Source organism: Microcaecilia unicolor, chromosome 2, assembly GCF_901765095.1.
Source record: "Microcaecilia unicolor chromosome 2, aMicUni1.1, whole genome shotgun sequence".
Taxonomy (NCBI): Eukaryota; Metazoa; Chordata; class Amphibia; order Gymnophiona; family Siphonopidae; genus Microcaecilia; species Microcaecilia unicolor.
This window is the reverse complement of record NC_044032.1, coordinates 368,327,365-368,341,940: the sequence shown is the minus strand read 5'-3', so window position 1 is coordinate 368,341,940 and position 14,576 is coordinate 368,327,365. Positions and strand designations below refer to the sequence as shown.

General features: G+C 42.1%; 1 protein-coding gene across 2 annotated transcripts in view; it reads left to right on the top strand.

The window, feature by feature from the left end:
* The window catches only part of HOPX (HOP homeobox), an 86,315-nt gene extending 72,165 nt beyond the window's left edge, over positions 1–14,150 (top strand). For both annotated transcript variants that reach the window (XM_030194556.1, XM_030194557.1), the window contains exon 3: positions 13,723–14,150. In XM_030194556.1, the coding sequence (XP_030050416.1) occupies positions 13,723–13,800 (78 nt within the window). In that variant the 3' untranslated portion in view covers positions 13,801–14,150. The remainder of the gene's footprint in view (positions 1–13,722) is intronic.
* The last annotated feature ends 426 nt before the right edge of the window (positions 14,151–14,576 follow it).

Here is a 14,576-nt window from a genome sequence, read left to right as displayed (position 1 = left end):
AGAAGTAAAAACAGAATCAACATGTAAATCGAAGCTTAGACTCAGGGTATCACCACAGGCACAAAGGTTGTTGGCTGAAAAGATTATGATGTGGAAGTAGCTGGTTGTGACCTGGGACAAAGTCTGGGATTCTAGACTCGGGGACATGTCAAATATGGCTCTCTCACATTTTATTTTTGTAAATCAGGTCCTGATTCCATAATCAACAAGGCAGAGAGTGGACCTGATACCTTCTTTGCCATATTTGCATCCTATGTGTCCCCATAATGCATTTCAGCCATGCACAACCCACGAGACCTCTTCCCACAGTCCTCTTGTCATGGGCCAAAATGTTTGATGATAATCTCACAATGCAAGATTTTAGCAAGAGAAACTGTCTACTCATGATTTTTTAGGCTTCTCGTGGTGCAGCCACAAAGGGCGGCTAAGCAGTGGCTGCGACCTTGGGGGTAGAGGGAGGAGGGGAAGAAAAGAAGAGAATTCCCTCTTCACCACAAATGCCCAGAGACAGATCTTGGATGTTCCAACTAACTTTACTGAAACAAGTCATGCAAAAATATGTACTGCTTTGAGATAATCTCTCTGTGCTGAGGTTATACAGTATTGGATAAACCCAGTGGCTTCTCTAGACAGAAATATTTAGGTGAAGTCACAAAGGACAGCTGAGCAGTAGCTGCAACGATGGGGGTAGAGGGAGGAGGGGAAGGAAAGAAGAGACAATAGGCCCATGCTTAAGAATGAGAAGTAAGAAAGAGGAATCAGGCACATGTTAGGGATGAGAGCTAAGAGGGAGATCTTGGTGGGTGACTGGGAAACGGCAGGAGAGCAGAGGCTTGCGAATTGGGTGGAGTTTGAATGTTTGGGAATTTGGATCAGTGGGCAAGCAGTGATATGGGGAAACAAGTTAGCAGGATTGGGAGGTAGGATGGAAGGGAGAGACAGATGACTTCGGTGCAGTGACTCATTGATTATGAAGGCATGTGTGCCAGTGGCCCTAGTGGAACAGAGAGAATGGGGAGTGGCAAATGAAAAAGAGGCCAGTGAAGGTGAGACCAGGGATTTAAGGATTAGAGGGGTGGGGACAGAGGATTGAGTGGTACAGCAGGAACGTGGAGATAGGGGAGAGAAAAATGAGATGTGAAGAAAGATATACCTGAGGAGGAACAGCAGGGACTTTAGAGTTTGGGTTTGGGGAGTGAGTTCAAGCAAACAAGCTGGGACTGAAGAACTAAGTGGGAGAGTGAGAGCTTAAAGAGTTAGTGGGACCAGAGAGAGAGAGAGAGAGAGAAATTGGCCCGGCCCCTGAGTGGAGAGGAGATAGCAAAGACTCAGACTGCAGAGGAGGGGCTGAGCACATACTAGGAAACTGGGTGAAGGGGATAGGCCAACAAGAGAAGAGCAGCAAACAAGTGAGACCAGTGCAACTGGGAAAAAAATGTTCAGAGAACAAAGAATGGGTTAACTTTAGGAATGTGCATCTGTGTGTCTGTATTTTGCACAGCAGAAGAGGAAATATTACTCCTGGGAGAACTTTGTAGGATAAAAAAAAAAGTAAACATTCTGCACACTTTATATTTATCTAGAAGGGGGTTCCCTTGACTTTGGGCAGTCCACCAATGATTTCACATCCCAGGGCCTCATGGAACATTTATTTTTATTCCAGCCCTCTCCCTCTCTTCAGTCAAAACACACACTCTTCTCCAAGGGAGCAGGTTCTGTCAGGGGGAAGAGATTTCCCTCTTCACCACAAATACCCAGAGACAGATCTTGGATGTTCCAACTAACTTTACTGAAAAAGTCATGCAAAAATATGCTTTGAGGAAGTCCCTCTGTCCTGAGGTTACACATCGGATAAACCCAGTGGCTTCTCTAGATAGAAATATTTAGGGTTGCACCAGGGTGGCAAGGTAGGTATGGGATGCGGGAAGCCAAATCAACATTTCCTCACATCATACCCCTCTCCCCTCCCCCCCTTTAAATTAGTATTATAATTGATGGCATTATTCAACAAATTCTGTGTGGGAGTGAAGTCTGGATTCTCTACAGGATTGGTCGGAATCTCAATATAAACCTTGAAGCTCCAGTTCTATCTACATCAGAAACTTCATATTTCCCAACAGTGGATCTATTCCTCTTAGAAGTCACCATACAAAAAAAAAATACTCAAATTGTGATTATCACCTCAGGAGCATCAGCACACGCTCCTTCCACTGCCAGACATTTTGTTTAAAGCAGATGGGTTTTTGTTTTTTTTGCGGTGCCTCTACAGAATGTGGAGACTACTAGTCCTGAGCATTTTTATTTTGGTTGACAATGTCCCAGATCCCGTTTTCAAACATGCCAGACACTTTCCAAATAATACAAAACCCTGCAAGAAGACACTCAAAGCCTATACAGAAAGATCTTGCCGAATCATGACAGTCCTAACCTAAGACAGTGCTATAAATATTACACTTGGCCCTAGAGCACCAATATATCTTTCACTGGGAAACCAGAACAAGCTAGATTGTTACACAGACTTACACAGACACTACATGCTACCAGAATCCTTCATGTCAGTCACACATGCAGAACATGAACAGATACAAACTAGGGAGAGACCCCCAAGAAAGTCAGACTCTATAAATAGCAACAATACTGGTAGAAATGTATTTTCTCTAAAGGATTGCATACAAAAATAGAAAAGATGTACATTTCCCCAAAATGGACTCATGCCAATCCTTAAAAAGTAATTAAAATATTTCTTTCTTCTCTACCTTTGTTGTTTAGGCGTTTTTCTATTGTGTTGGTCCCAGTCTGTACCACGTTTTGTGTCAGTCTTCACCTCAGTTCTTTTCCAGGTTTACCTTTCCATTCCTTCTTTATATCTGCCTAGCACTAATCTTATTTTTGTGTTCCTTTTTTCACTTTTCTCTATTTCCACCCACATATGATTCTTACCCTCCATTCTCCCTTTCTCTCACCTCTAGTCCTTAGTTTCCTCCTCTCATCTACCTATCCATTTACTGCATTTCCTCCTCTCCCTTCCCTTCTCTTCTATCCATGTGCAGCATTTCTTGCCTCTCCCATCCCTGTGCATTTTCCCTCTCCCCTTCCCTTCCAGGGGATACTGTAGCAGAGTGGTATATACTCCCTTAAATTGAAAGTTGGCATGGTCCTGAATCCAAGAACATACTACATTAATGAGGGATCCTTACATATGAAAATAAGACCATATAAATTTCTCTGAGCAATTTAATTTAAAATGCAACACAAATCAGTCAAAGATACAGAATTTATAGTATCTTTGTTGAGAATTCCTCCCACCTGCCAGGAGTATTGTTAGAATACATGAATACAGCAAAAGGCAACATTCATTTGTCTGCTCGCTCTCTTCTCATGACTGTTCTGGAGGAGTAAACTACTAGAGCAGTGGGCCAGAAACCAATGGAGGAGTAACCCAGTGCCCTGAGAATCAGAAGAACTGTGTTAGATTCCCACTGCAGCTCCTTGTGACTGGGCAAATCACTTAACCCTGAATATGATAATGTAAACTGCTTTGTTTGTAACCACAGAAAGGTGATGTATCAAATCCCATCCCCTTCCCCAGAATTAAGGTTCAGCTCCCACAGCTGCTGCTTGTGATCTACACATGTCACTTAGCCCTCAGGTGCAAGCTTATCATCCTGTTTAGTAAGCCACGGTAGCCCATTTAAAGTGAATGGGCTGTGGGGGTTTGATTGTAAGCCTCCTGGGACAGAAAAATACCTACTGCACCAAAGTATAGCTCATCTTGGACTACTGCTAAAAAGGTATAAGCTAAATCCACACTCTTCTGTTCCCCCACCCTGCCACTAATGACTATATCTAACACCTTCCTTTCCCTCAACCTTACCAAGGTCCAAACTCCTCACCATCCATTTTTCTTCCCCCACTCAGGTTTGGCTATTGTATTCTGTTTTTCCTTCTCTTCCAGATTGTTTTGGGCTTCATCTCTGCAGATGCCTCCCCTTCCAGTCCATATGGGCCACTGCAAATGGACTCTTGCTTCCAGCCCATGCAGGCTGCTATGATATGCTGGCACTTCCTACGATATGCCTCATAAGTACATGCTGTCTTCACTATCTGCCTCCCACAGAGGGGAATTCTGCTCAAATTCTGCACAATCCCTCCAGGAGGAAAAAGCTTTCCACTTTCTTTCCCTCCAGCCTTCTTGGGGTTTCTGTTTCAGTTTGTCTGCACATTTCTAAAAAATTTTTAAGTTTGTGGTCCCTTTATTCTGCATTTGCTAATGGTCTTTCTCCTTTACACCTGTGTGACTGAGATGAGGTGTTCTGCATTTTATATCTACAGGCCTTGTTTACTAAGGCGCATTAGTGTTTTTTAACGGGCCTACAATTAGTGCGGGTGCGAACCATGTAAGCGCCTATAGGGATATTGTAGGCGCGTACACAGTTAACGCATGTACATTGGTTAAAGCGTGTTAAAATTGTTAACGCACCTATAACGCGGCTTAGTAAACGGGGCCCTAAAGCAGTTATCTTTTTTTTCTGTTCTCCTGTACATATGTTGATTTTCTAGCACCTGTTTCTCCTTTCCTCCAGGGTATACTGACCTGGACATGTATACCCTGGAGGAAAGGAGAAACAGGGGTGATATGATACAGACGTTCAAATATTTGAAAGGTATTAATCCGCAAACGAACCTTTTCCGGAGATGGGAAGGCGGTAGAATGAGAGGGCATGAAATGAGATTGAAGGTGGGCAGACTTAAGAAAAATGTCAGGAAGTATTTTTTCACGGAGAGGGTGGTGGATGCTTGGAATGCCCTTCCGCGGGAGGTGGTGGAGAGGAAAACGGTAACAGAATTCAAACATGCGTGGGATAAACATAAAGGAATCCTGTTCAGAAGGAAGGGATTCTTAGGAGCTTAGCCTTGAATGGGTGGCAGAGACGGTTGGGAGGCGGGGCTAGTGCTGGGCAGACTTATACGGTCTGTGCCAGGGCTGGTGGTTGGGAGGCGGGGATAGTGCTGGGCAGACTTATACGGTCTGTGCCAGAGCCCGTGGTGGGAGGCGGGGCTGGTGGTTGGGAGGCAGGGATAGTACGGTCTGTGCCCTGAAAAAGACAGGTACAAATTAAGGTAAGGTAGAAACAAAAAACTAGCACATATGAGTTTATCTTGTTGGGCAGACTGGATGGACCGTGCAGGTCTTTTTCTGCCGTCATCTACTATGTTACTATGTTATATTTTTGATAGGTAGAGGTCCTTGCCTTTGAGTCCTGGGAGTTAATACTGTTAATACTGTTCTCCCCCTATGTTCCTGCCCGTAACCTCCGCTCACACGACAAATCGCTCCTCTCAGTACCCTTCTCCACCACTGCCAACTCCAGGCTCCGCTCATTTTGCCTTGCCTCACCCTATGCCTGGAACAGTCTTCCAAAATCCCTACGCAAAGCCCCCTCCCTACCCATCTTCAAATCTTTGCTTAAAGCTCACCTCTTCAATGCTGCTTTCGGAACCTAACCTTTCGAACATATAGGTTGCCCCAATCTGCCTGACCTTTCAGATTAACTGTACATTTGTCTTTTAGATTGTAAGCTCTTCGAGCAGGGACTGTCTTTCCATGTTAAATTGTACAGCGCTGCGTAACCCCAGTTGCGCTTTAGAAATGTTAAGTAGTAGTAGTAGTAGTAGTTCTTGTATATGACAACTTTGCCACATAGCTTCTGAGTGGTTTGATTTTGGGTTTTTTTTTTTTTTTTTGTTAAGGGGCCCTTTTACTAAGGCGTGTAGGCGCCTATGTGCGTATAATATGCGTCAAATTAGAACTACCGCCCAGCTACCGCGTGCCCCAGGTGGTAATTTTTACACGCATCTGATATGCGCGCCAGAAAGTATTTTTTATTTGCTGGCACGCGACGCTAACTGGGCGGTAATTGGCAGTTTACATGCGGTAAGTTATTTATTTATTTGTTACGTATCCAGCATTTTCCCACCTATTTGCAGGCTCAATGTGGCTTACATAGTACCGGAGAGGCTTTGAAGTCTCCAATGAACAAATACATGGTAATGTTGTAATAGGATAGAGTTCATGTAGCGATAGCTAGGCTAGTAGGGAGTCGAACAACAGAAGAGTTGAGTAATGTCCATTACGTACTTGAGTTTTGTTGTGTAGCAGAGTTCAGGCATTTAAGTTGGGTCGGTAGGGTATGCCTTTTGGAGCAGGTTAGTCTTTAGTGTTCCGGAAGTTTAGGTAGTTGTACGTTGTTTTTAAGGCTTTTGGTAATGCATTCCATAATTGAGTGCTTATGTAGGAGAAGACCTGCGTGCGTCCAAAACACACGCCTACACTAGCGCAGACCATTTTTCAGCATGCCTTAGTAAAAGGACTCCTTGGTTTGTTTGTTTTTTTGTTTTGTTTTGTTTTGCAGGGTACTGTGTTAATGTGCTTGGTAGCAGAGAGAGTTTGTGTCACTGTTACTGAGGTGACACCAGAATTTGAATATATTTTCGTACAATGAGGTGTGTGGGAAAATGTCCTAGTTCTGCTGAACACCTGTCAATGGGGGAAGCTTCTGTGGGCACAGGGCATGTTACAGGGCTGGGAGTCAGGATTCATACTTATTCTGTCCCATCCCACACAGATTCCAAAATTCATTCCCGTACAGAAGAGTTGGTTGCAGGGGTTGAAAACCATTTAGAAAAACTAATTACTAGCCAAAAATTTTAGGAGCCAAAGAAAATACAATTTTAAAATTTATTAAGCTTATTTTTTAATAAACAATATTTAGAGGACCATTTTATGAGCTGTTATACCTCATTACACAGTTGATATTTTTACTATGATTAGTTTTGTACAGTGTTTGTTCTGCTTTTCTTTTATTTGGTTATTTAACTTGTTGTTAGGTAGAAAATGATGTCATATAAGCAATGTGAAGCCTGCTTTGTCTGCCCATTTCATTCTGGTGAATAGCATAGACCCCAGTTGATCTTTGGCTTACCTTTGCTTCTTTGTCTCTAGGGATCCTCTTTGTTGATCCTGTGCTTTCTGATCTCTTGAACACTGTTTCTTTCTCCACCAGCTCCCTAGGAACTCATTCCATGCATGTACAACTCTTTCTGTAAAGAAATATTTTCTGTTGTTGCTCCCAAGTCTACATCCTTAGGACCTCATACCATGGCCTGTCCTACAAAATTCTTTTCTCTGGGAACGGTTAGCTCCATGCACATAAGGAGGTCAGTTTAGAAAGGCTTCCCCCTGTGTACTGCCTCTTTAACATGTGGAAAAGGGCTTCTAAAACCATGTGGTCATTTGCACATGTATAAACATGCATGCCAATAATATGTGTACTTATTTGTACACTGTGCATAGGTGTTCTCAGAAACTGAGTCGCAATGTACACCTGCATTTTCTAAAATTCATACACATTTGTACCTGTCTCCGAGCAGAAGTAAAATTGTGCTTCTCCATCTATGTGGTTATGGATGCTTATTTTATAAAAGCATATTGGTGTGCCTTGTCCAGACGCAGAGCTATGGCTCAAAACGTGTTCATGTTGGCGTTTTGTCTTGTGCTAACAGTCTCTCTTTTTGGAACAGTGATTGCCAGATAACTTGTTTAAGATTTGGATCGGGTTCTCAACAGAGTGTTTAAAGAAAGGTGTTACTTCAAAGTAGAGCTGTACTGAATGGCATATTTTACTATTCGGCTGAATACGAATAATGAAAAATATTATTCGGCTGAATACGAATACCGAATACAAATAATGGGCATTGAGCTTTAACATAACAAATAGTAAAAGAAGTAATGTGAGATCAGAGATCAAGTGTTTATTTCAGTAGGATTTAACACAGTAGAGCAACAGATTATTCGTATTTAAATCGCTATTTGATCAAATACGAATAATATATTTGGGGGCACTATTTGGGGCCAAATCAAATATGATTATTCAGTACAGCCCTACCTAGCAGAATGATGAAAGTTTTTTCAAGCATTTGTTCATAAAGGCACTGGAACTTATGATTATAACATTGAAAGGCTGTTAGTGAATACTTTGCATTTACTGAGCAAGATTCACTGCCTTTGATATGATGCCTTATGGACAGCTGTTTTCTGAAACAAATCTCATGAGAGTTGCAGCTACAATGGCTGCTCCGAGCCTCCTTTACCCTCTGACAGCAAACAGAGCTGAATTTAGGCTTTTATACTTGCTAATTCTCTCACTGTTCATGATGGATTGCGAAGGAGCAATCTACTCTCCTCCCTTTCCCAATCACTCTTCATTAAATCCACACACTCAAGTCGCTTTCTCCTTTGCAATAAGAAACACCCTACCTCTGAACACTGCTGACCACATGCAGCTACATATCCCAGTCATAATCACCAATTGCTAACATAGAAAAAAAACCTCACCAAAAAACAAGAGCAACCCACAAGCCGTTAATTGCCAAAATCTAGTCAACATCCACCACGCAGAAAACACAACCAGACACTTCACTGCCATCCCCTGCAACTACATAAACTGCTGCTCGGCCACAATAAGACAGAAACTCTGAGATTTACTAGACGAAAACCAACTTGGTGTTTTTCCTGACCGACACCTGGTTCCCTATCCAGGATGACTCTCATCTACAGCAATTATATCCACCTGGCTACCTACCTAAAACAGATCGAAAAGGAGGAGGCCTCATCATTCTATACAAATCTTTTTTTAATGTCAAGCTTCTAGAAACCATCAGCTCACTGTCCCTCAAGCTACTAGTCTACAAAATTAAAGACAACTCCGATGACTCTCTCTGCTGCATCTTATGCTACAACTCCCTGAAAAATGGCCAGAGGCAGAAGATCTCCTTCAAGATATCCTAACTAAATATCCCATACATTACAATTTCACCATCCTATTGGGGGACTTCAGCCTCCACTTAGAAAAAACCTCTGAATCCCAGACCATGAAATTCCTTGATTACTTGGAAGCAGTAGGTCTACAGCGATCGCATAATACCTCCACTCATGGCAGGGGTCACCAGCTGGACCTAATAGCCACTACCACGTCTGCAAATGGAAGTGCCTTTCTGTCCCTCAATAACATCACAAGAGTTCCATGGTTGGACCATTCCTTACTAGATGCCACTCTATCCTGGAGAGAAAAAACAAAAAAAAGATCTAACCCCCAGTACCCATCTCATTACAGAGCCAAGATGGACCCAACCAAATTCTGGTCTGAAGCCAACAACCAGATTCTTGTGGCCTCCCCCACCAACCAAAATTTCCTAGAATGCTGGAACTCTATCTGCGATAAAATCCTTGACAACTTATCCTTGATCAAATGCAAATCAAAAATCACAAGACAATCAGACAAATGGTTTGACCAGGAACTTACACTCGTCAAATGCTCATGAAGGAGACTAGAATGGTTCTGGAGACACCACCCCACCCCTGAAAACAAAAATACCTGTGATCCAAGATCCAGGACTATAAGTCCCTACTGGCCAAAAAAGGATGGATTTCTATGCCAGGATAATCGGGAATGACATACCAGATGCCAAAAAACTATTCTCCCTCCTCAACCAACTAACAAATGTCAACCACCTAATAATAAACACCAGAGAAAACACCTCCCCATCCGCAGAGGAACTGGCCACCCACTTATGCAGCAAGATCCTGACAATCAGAAACCAACTCAGCCCTGTAAAATGCTGTTGCAACCACCACCATATGCTCACATGTTCATGCCAGCAGACAGATCTTGGTCAGAATTCAACGAGATAGACCTTCCACAGGTGACATGCCTCTTCTCAAAATATGCCAAAGCAACCTGTTTTATGGGACACCTGTCCACCGTACCTGATAAGACTAGCCTCACCAACACTACTGACCACCATCACCCACTGGCTAAACTCTCACCTGTGCCCAGGTAAATTTCCTTTCACTGGAAGCGGCATCGTCCTTACACCTATCCCAAAATAACCAAAAAAGAGTAAATTGGGAATCAGCAACTATCACCCAATTGTGCCCATTCCACTATTTGTCAAGATTATGGAGGACTATGTGACCGAACAACTAAACCGCCACTTCCTCAATTTTGACATCCTGCACACATCCCAATCTGGGTTCAGGAGAAACTACAGCACCAAAACCATGGCGTCCGCCCTGATGACCTATGCCAAGGAACTACTCAGCACCGGCCAATGCGCAATCATCATTCAGTTTGACTTAAGCAGTGCCTTCGATCTAGTAGACTTCAACCTGATGATTCAATCCTGAACCACTTCAGCACTCATGGTAGGGACTTAGCCTGGTTTCACAGCTTCCTAACATACCGACACTACATGATCAAGAAAGACGGATAGCACTCTGAAAAATGGAGCCCGACCAACAGGGTTCCCCAGGGCTCCCCACTCTCCCCCTCCCTATTTATCCTATTAATGCAATCCCTGGGCCTTACCCTTGAACTAACTAAGATAAAACATTTCATTTACACAGACAATATCACCATGATCATTCCGGTCTCCAAAACATGGTGCGAGACAATAGATATGATCAGAACCTGCATCAGAGCGATAGAAAACTGGACCGCACTCCACAAGCTCAAACTAAACAAGAGCAAAACCAAATTCTTATGGCTGGGGTTTAAATCAAACCCCAGCCATGTCGAGTCAATAACGCTGGATGGAAACAATTTCAACCTCGACCTCCACTCAAAAATACTGGGAGAAGAAATGGACCATCTACTAACTATGAAGAACCACATCCAGTCAACTATTAAACAATCCTTCCTAACTCTCAGAAAATTATGTACCTTTAAAATATGCTTCAGTCCAGAAACTTTCCGACTTTTGGTCCAATCCCTGATCCTTCCCAAACTGGACTACTGCAACCTAGCATTAGCGGTATATTCCAAATCCACGATTAAATGACTCCAGTCAGACTGATCTTTGGGTTATCCAGGTATGAATCTATCCAATTCTACCTTGCCAAACTCCACTGGCTACTAATCAGTGAAAAAATACAGTTCAAACTGGGCTTCACCACATTCAGAATAGTCAACAGGTGAAACCACAGAGTACATGTCACACCTTGCGCTTCTATTACGAACCTCCTTTTCAAGGCACAATACACGCAACCTACTCCTTCTTAAATTCCCTATGTACAAGAACCTAAGATTAACCAAACACTTAAACCTATCCATTCAATACCAACTTGCCATTCTATGGAACCAACTCCCCGAACCCCTGAGATTGTGCTCACAGTACCTGAAATTCAGAAAACTCCTAAAAACCTAAAAACCTTCCTGTAGTGGGTTTCTCCAACACCTAACCACATGACCACCAGAAGATATCTGAATCTTATCACTAACTGCTCCCTCTCTTCCTAATTCCTGGACTGAACTGTCCATCTCTTTTAATAATTATGATCCATCTTTGAACTGTAGAGGTATAGATGGAATATAAAAACTGGATTAATAATAATATTGATAATAATATTATTAACATTTGTATAGCGCTACCAGACACACACAGCGCTGAACACCTGACACAGAGAGACAGTCCCTGCTCGATAGAGCTTACAGTCTAAAAATACAGACAGACAAGACAATTAAGGACGAGGAAAGTACTGGGTGAGAATATATGTTGATTCACTCAATTTAATGTGGCTGAAATGTTATAGGTGTTGTGCCTTTATATAATAAGCATAAAATAGTTGTTTTTTTTAATATATAACTTTATTTAACACAATGACAAGAGAGGCTGAAAGAATTGCTGTTAATGGAAAGATTGACAGCACTCTACTGTAATAAATTGGAGAAGTTTGAACGTAGTTGGGAAATGGTAAGAGATTAAGATGCACATCCCTTTGACCACCCTCTCCATGAAAAATTCTTTTTCATAGGGTGGTCGAAGCCTGGAATACCCTCCTGAGGGAGGTGGTAGAGACAAAAAAATAGTGACGGAATTCAAAAGGCATGGGATGAACACACAGGATCTCTAATTAGAAAATGGATGGTATATTTTTTAATTTAAAAAACATCTTAAATGGCTTCATTTGTGTGGATGTGTTGTGACGTTTAGATGGCGACTTCGTTGTGAGGAACTAAGACAGACTTGTAGGTTGTAGGTTTGTATTCTGTAAATGGGAATCCAGTTTAGGATGGGCTGGAAAGGGCTTTAATGGCAATTTCAGAAACTTGAACTGAGGACAGTGCTGGGCATAATTTTATGGTCTGGGTCCCACAAATGAAAAGATGGATTCATATAGGATGGAGTGGTCTTTGACGGCAACTCCAGTAGTTGGAACATAAAGACAGAGCCGGGTGGACTTCTACGGTCTATGTCCCAGAAACACCAAAGAAAGTCTATGATCAAATGTATATCATGTTCATTTTTGATTAATCAACTAATAATGAGTGTGACTGTTAGACTGAATGGGACCATTCAGGTCTTTATCTGCCATCATTTACTATGTTACTATCCTTTTTCCAGTTAATGTTATTCTGTATGTATGGTACAAGAGCGTAAAATTGCTTTGTAGAGACCTTACCATATTGTATGAAGGACATGAGTGACAGAAATTGAATTAATAAGATTTATAAAATGGAAATTGGGGAAGAGGGTGGGAGAGGAAGTGGGCAATGGGAGGAATAATGACTGTCTGGAAGTGGTTTGCACTGGATTAATGCTGGTTGCTATTGCATAGCAGTTTGGTTTTTGATTGGAAAATATTGAAAAATAGTTGCATTTCTCACATTTGTTTTAGGCTCACTTTTGTAAAATTCCCCTCCTAGTCTGAGTTTTTTTCATTGGTTCATTTTCTTTGGATCTAGGCACCAGCTCAAAAACTTAAGAGCCAGCAGAGAGAACTCTGTGAGTCCCACAAATTGAAACGGGGGAGGTGGGAGTTAATAGCAAAGTTTACATAGCTCTCCAGTGGTCTGCACTTTAAGTTTTTGAGGATTCCCTCTCCTATGGCCTGTTGCAACTGCTTTAGGGTAAGACAAGTTATTTAAAACAGGCCTTTTAGTGTATGGATAATCCCCTCTTTCTCTTTCCCAGCCATCCCAACCATTGTCCAGTAGTTTCCCCTCTTTCTCTTCTCCACCTGTTTCCAGTCTCCCTTTCTCTCTTTCCTAATTTCCGCCATTGTCCTGTCAGTCACCCACCTTTCTCTCAAACTCCTCCCTCCACCCAGCCACTTCTTTCTGCACCTTGCCAGCTATGTGCCCTAGCTTACCAGTTACCCACCTATCACCCCATACCCCTAGGATGTTATTGCCCACCAGTTTCCCTCCTTGTCAACCTCTCCACCCAGCCAGTCATCCCATAACCAGTTTGAACCAGCTCCTCCCCCTCCTCTCACCTTGTTGGTTCCCAGTTGTTGCTGGCCACTGATGCTCCTGTGGACATTGTGACTTTCCTGTGCTTCTGCCAATCCCCGTCAGCTGTTTTTGTTCCTGCTCCAGTACTGCTGTTACAAAATTTGAACCAACTGATGCTTGAATTCCCAATGTGGTCTCACAAGATGAACATAAATTAACCAGGTGCAATGTAGCTAGACAGCACAGAAACCAGCTGAGGAAGAACATCTGGGATAGTCAAATCCTAGTCATCAAACCAAATCTCTTGGGTTTGCCAAACTCTGCTCAACATGATTTTTCTTGAAGTATGTTAGAACAGGATGCAATTAAGTTCTGCTTGCTACCTAATGCACATTCCTTAATACTTGCTTTTCCTTTTTTGATCCAGATCTGGTTCAAGAAGCGCCTTGCGAAATGGCGAGAATCTGAAGGTCTTCCTGCAAAATGTGGATCTGTCACAGACTGAGTGAATACGCTTGACCTGTCTCAGAACGTTCCACACCTGGATATTTATCAAGCACAGTTTCCTTTTTTCGTTTTCTCATAGTGATCGTAAACTTTTCTCACGCTTTTTTTTTTTGTTTGTGTGTGTGTGTCTGAAAATTTAACATGCTATTTAAAGGATTGTTTATTTAACATGTACATACGCAGAAAAGAAGCGTTATTATATAAGATTGTACACATTTATTTCAGTGTAAAATAACTTGGAAAGAGTCATGTAATATAGCTTTTGAGTGGTGGTTGCCGTATCTTTTTCTTCTATTATTTATGTCCAAAAGTCACGTGCTGGAAATCAGATTGGTGAATTTAATCAAACGTAGTACTGTGCTGTATTTATTATTATGTTTTGTGTTGTGCTACCGGGTATATGAAGCATTTTGCAGAAACACGCAATAGACTGTAGGCTTCAAGAGGAGGAACTATCTAGTCAAGACAGATTGACCAGACCTACAGACAAAACACTAATACAAAGCAAAGAAATAAAAAAACAAACAAACAGGGAAACTGGTTTAGAGATGGAATGAATCAAGATAGGGTTATTTAAATTGAATGAAGTTGCAAGAAATGAGGCCTCTTAGGAAGCTGTATAAGTTAGCAAAGGTAATTTGAGGTCACAAACCTCCAACCCCCCCCCCCCCAAAAAAAAAAAAAACACACACACACACAATCTATAACATGGTTCCTAAATTTACACACTGACCTTTGATTCTATATATGGTGCCTGGATTTGCATGCCAAAAT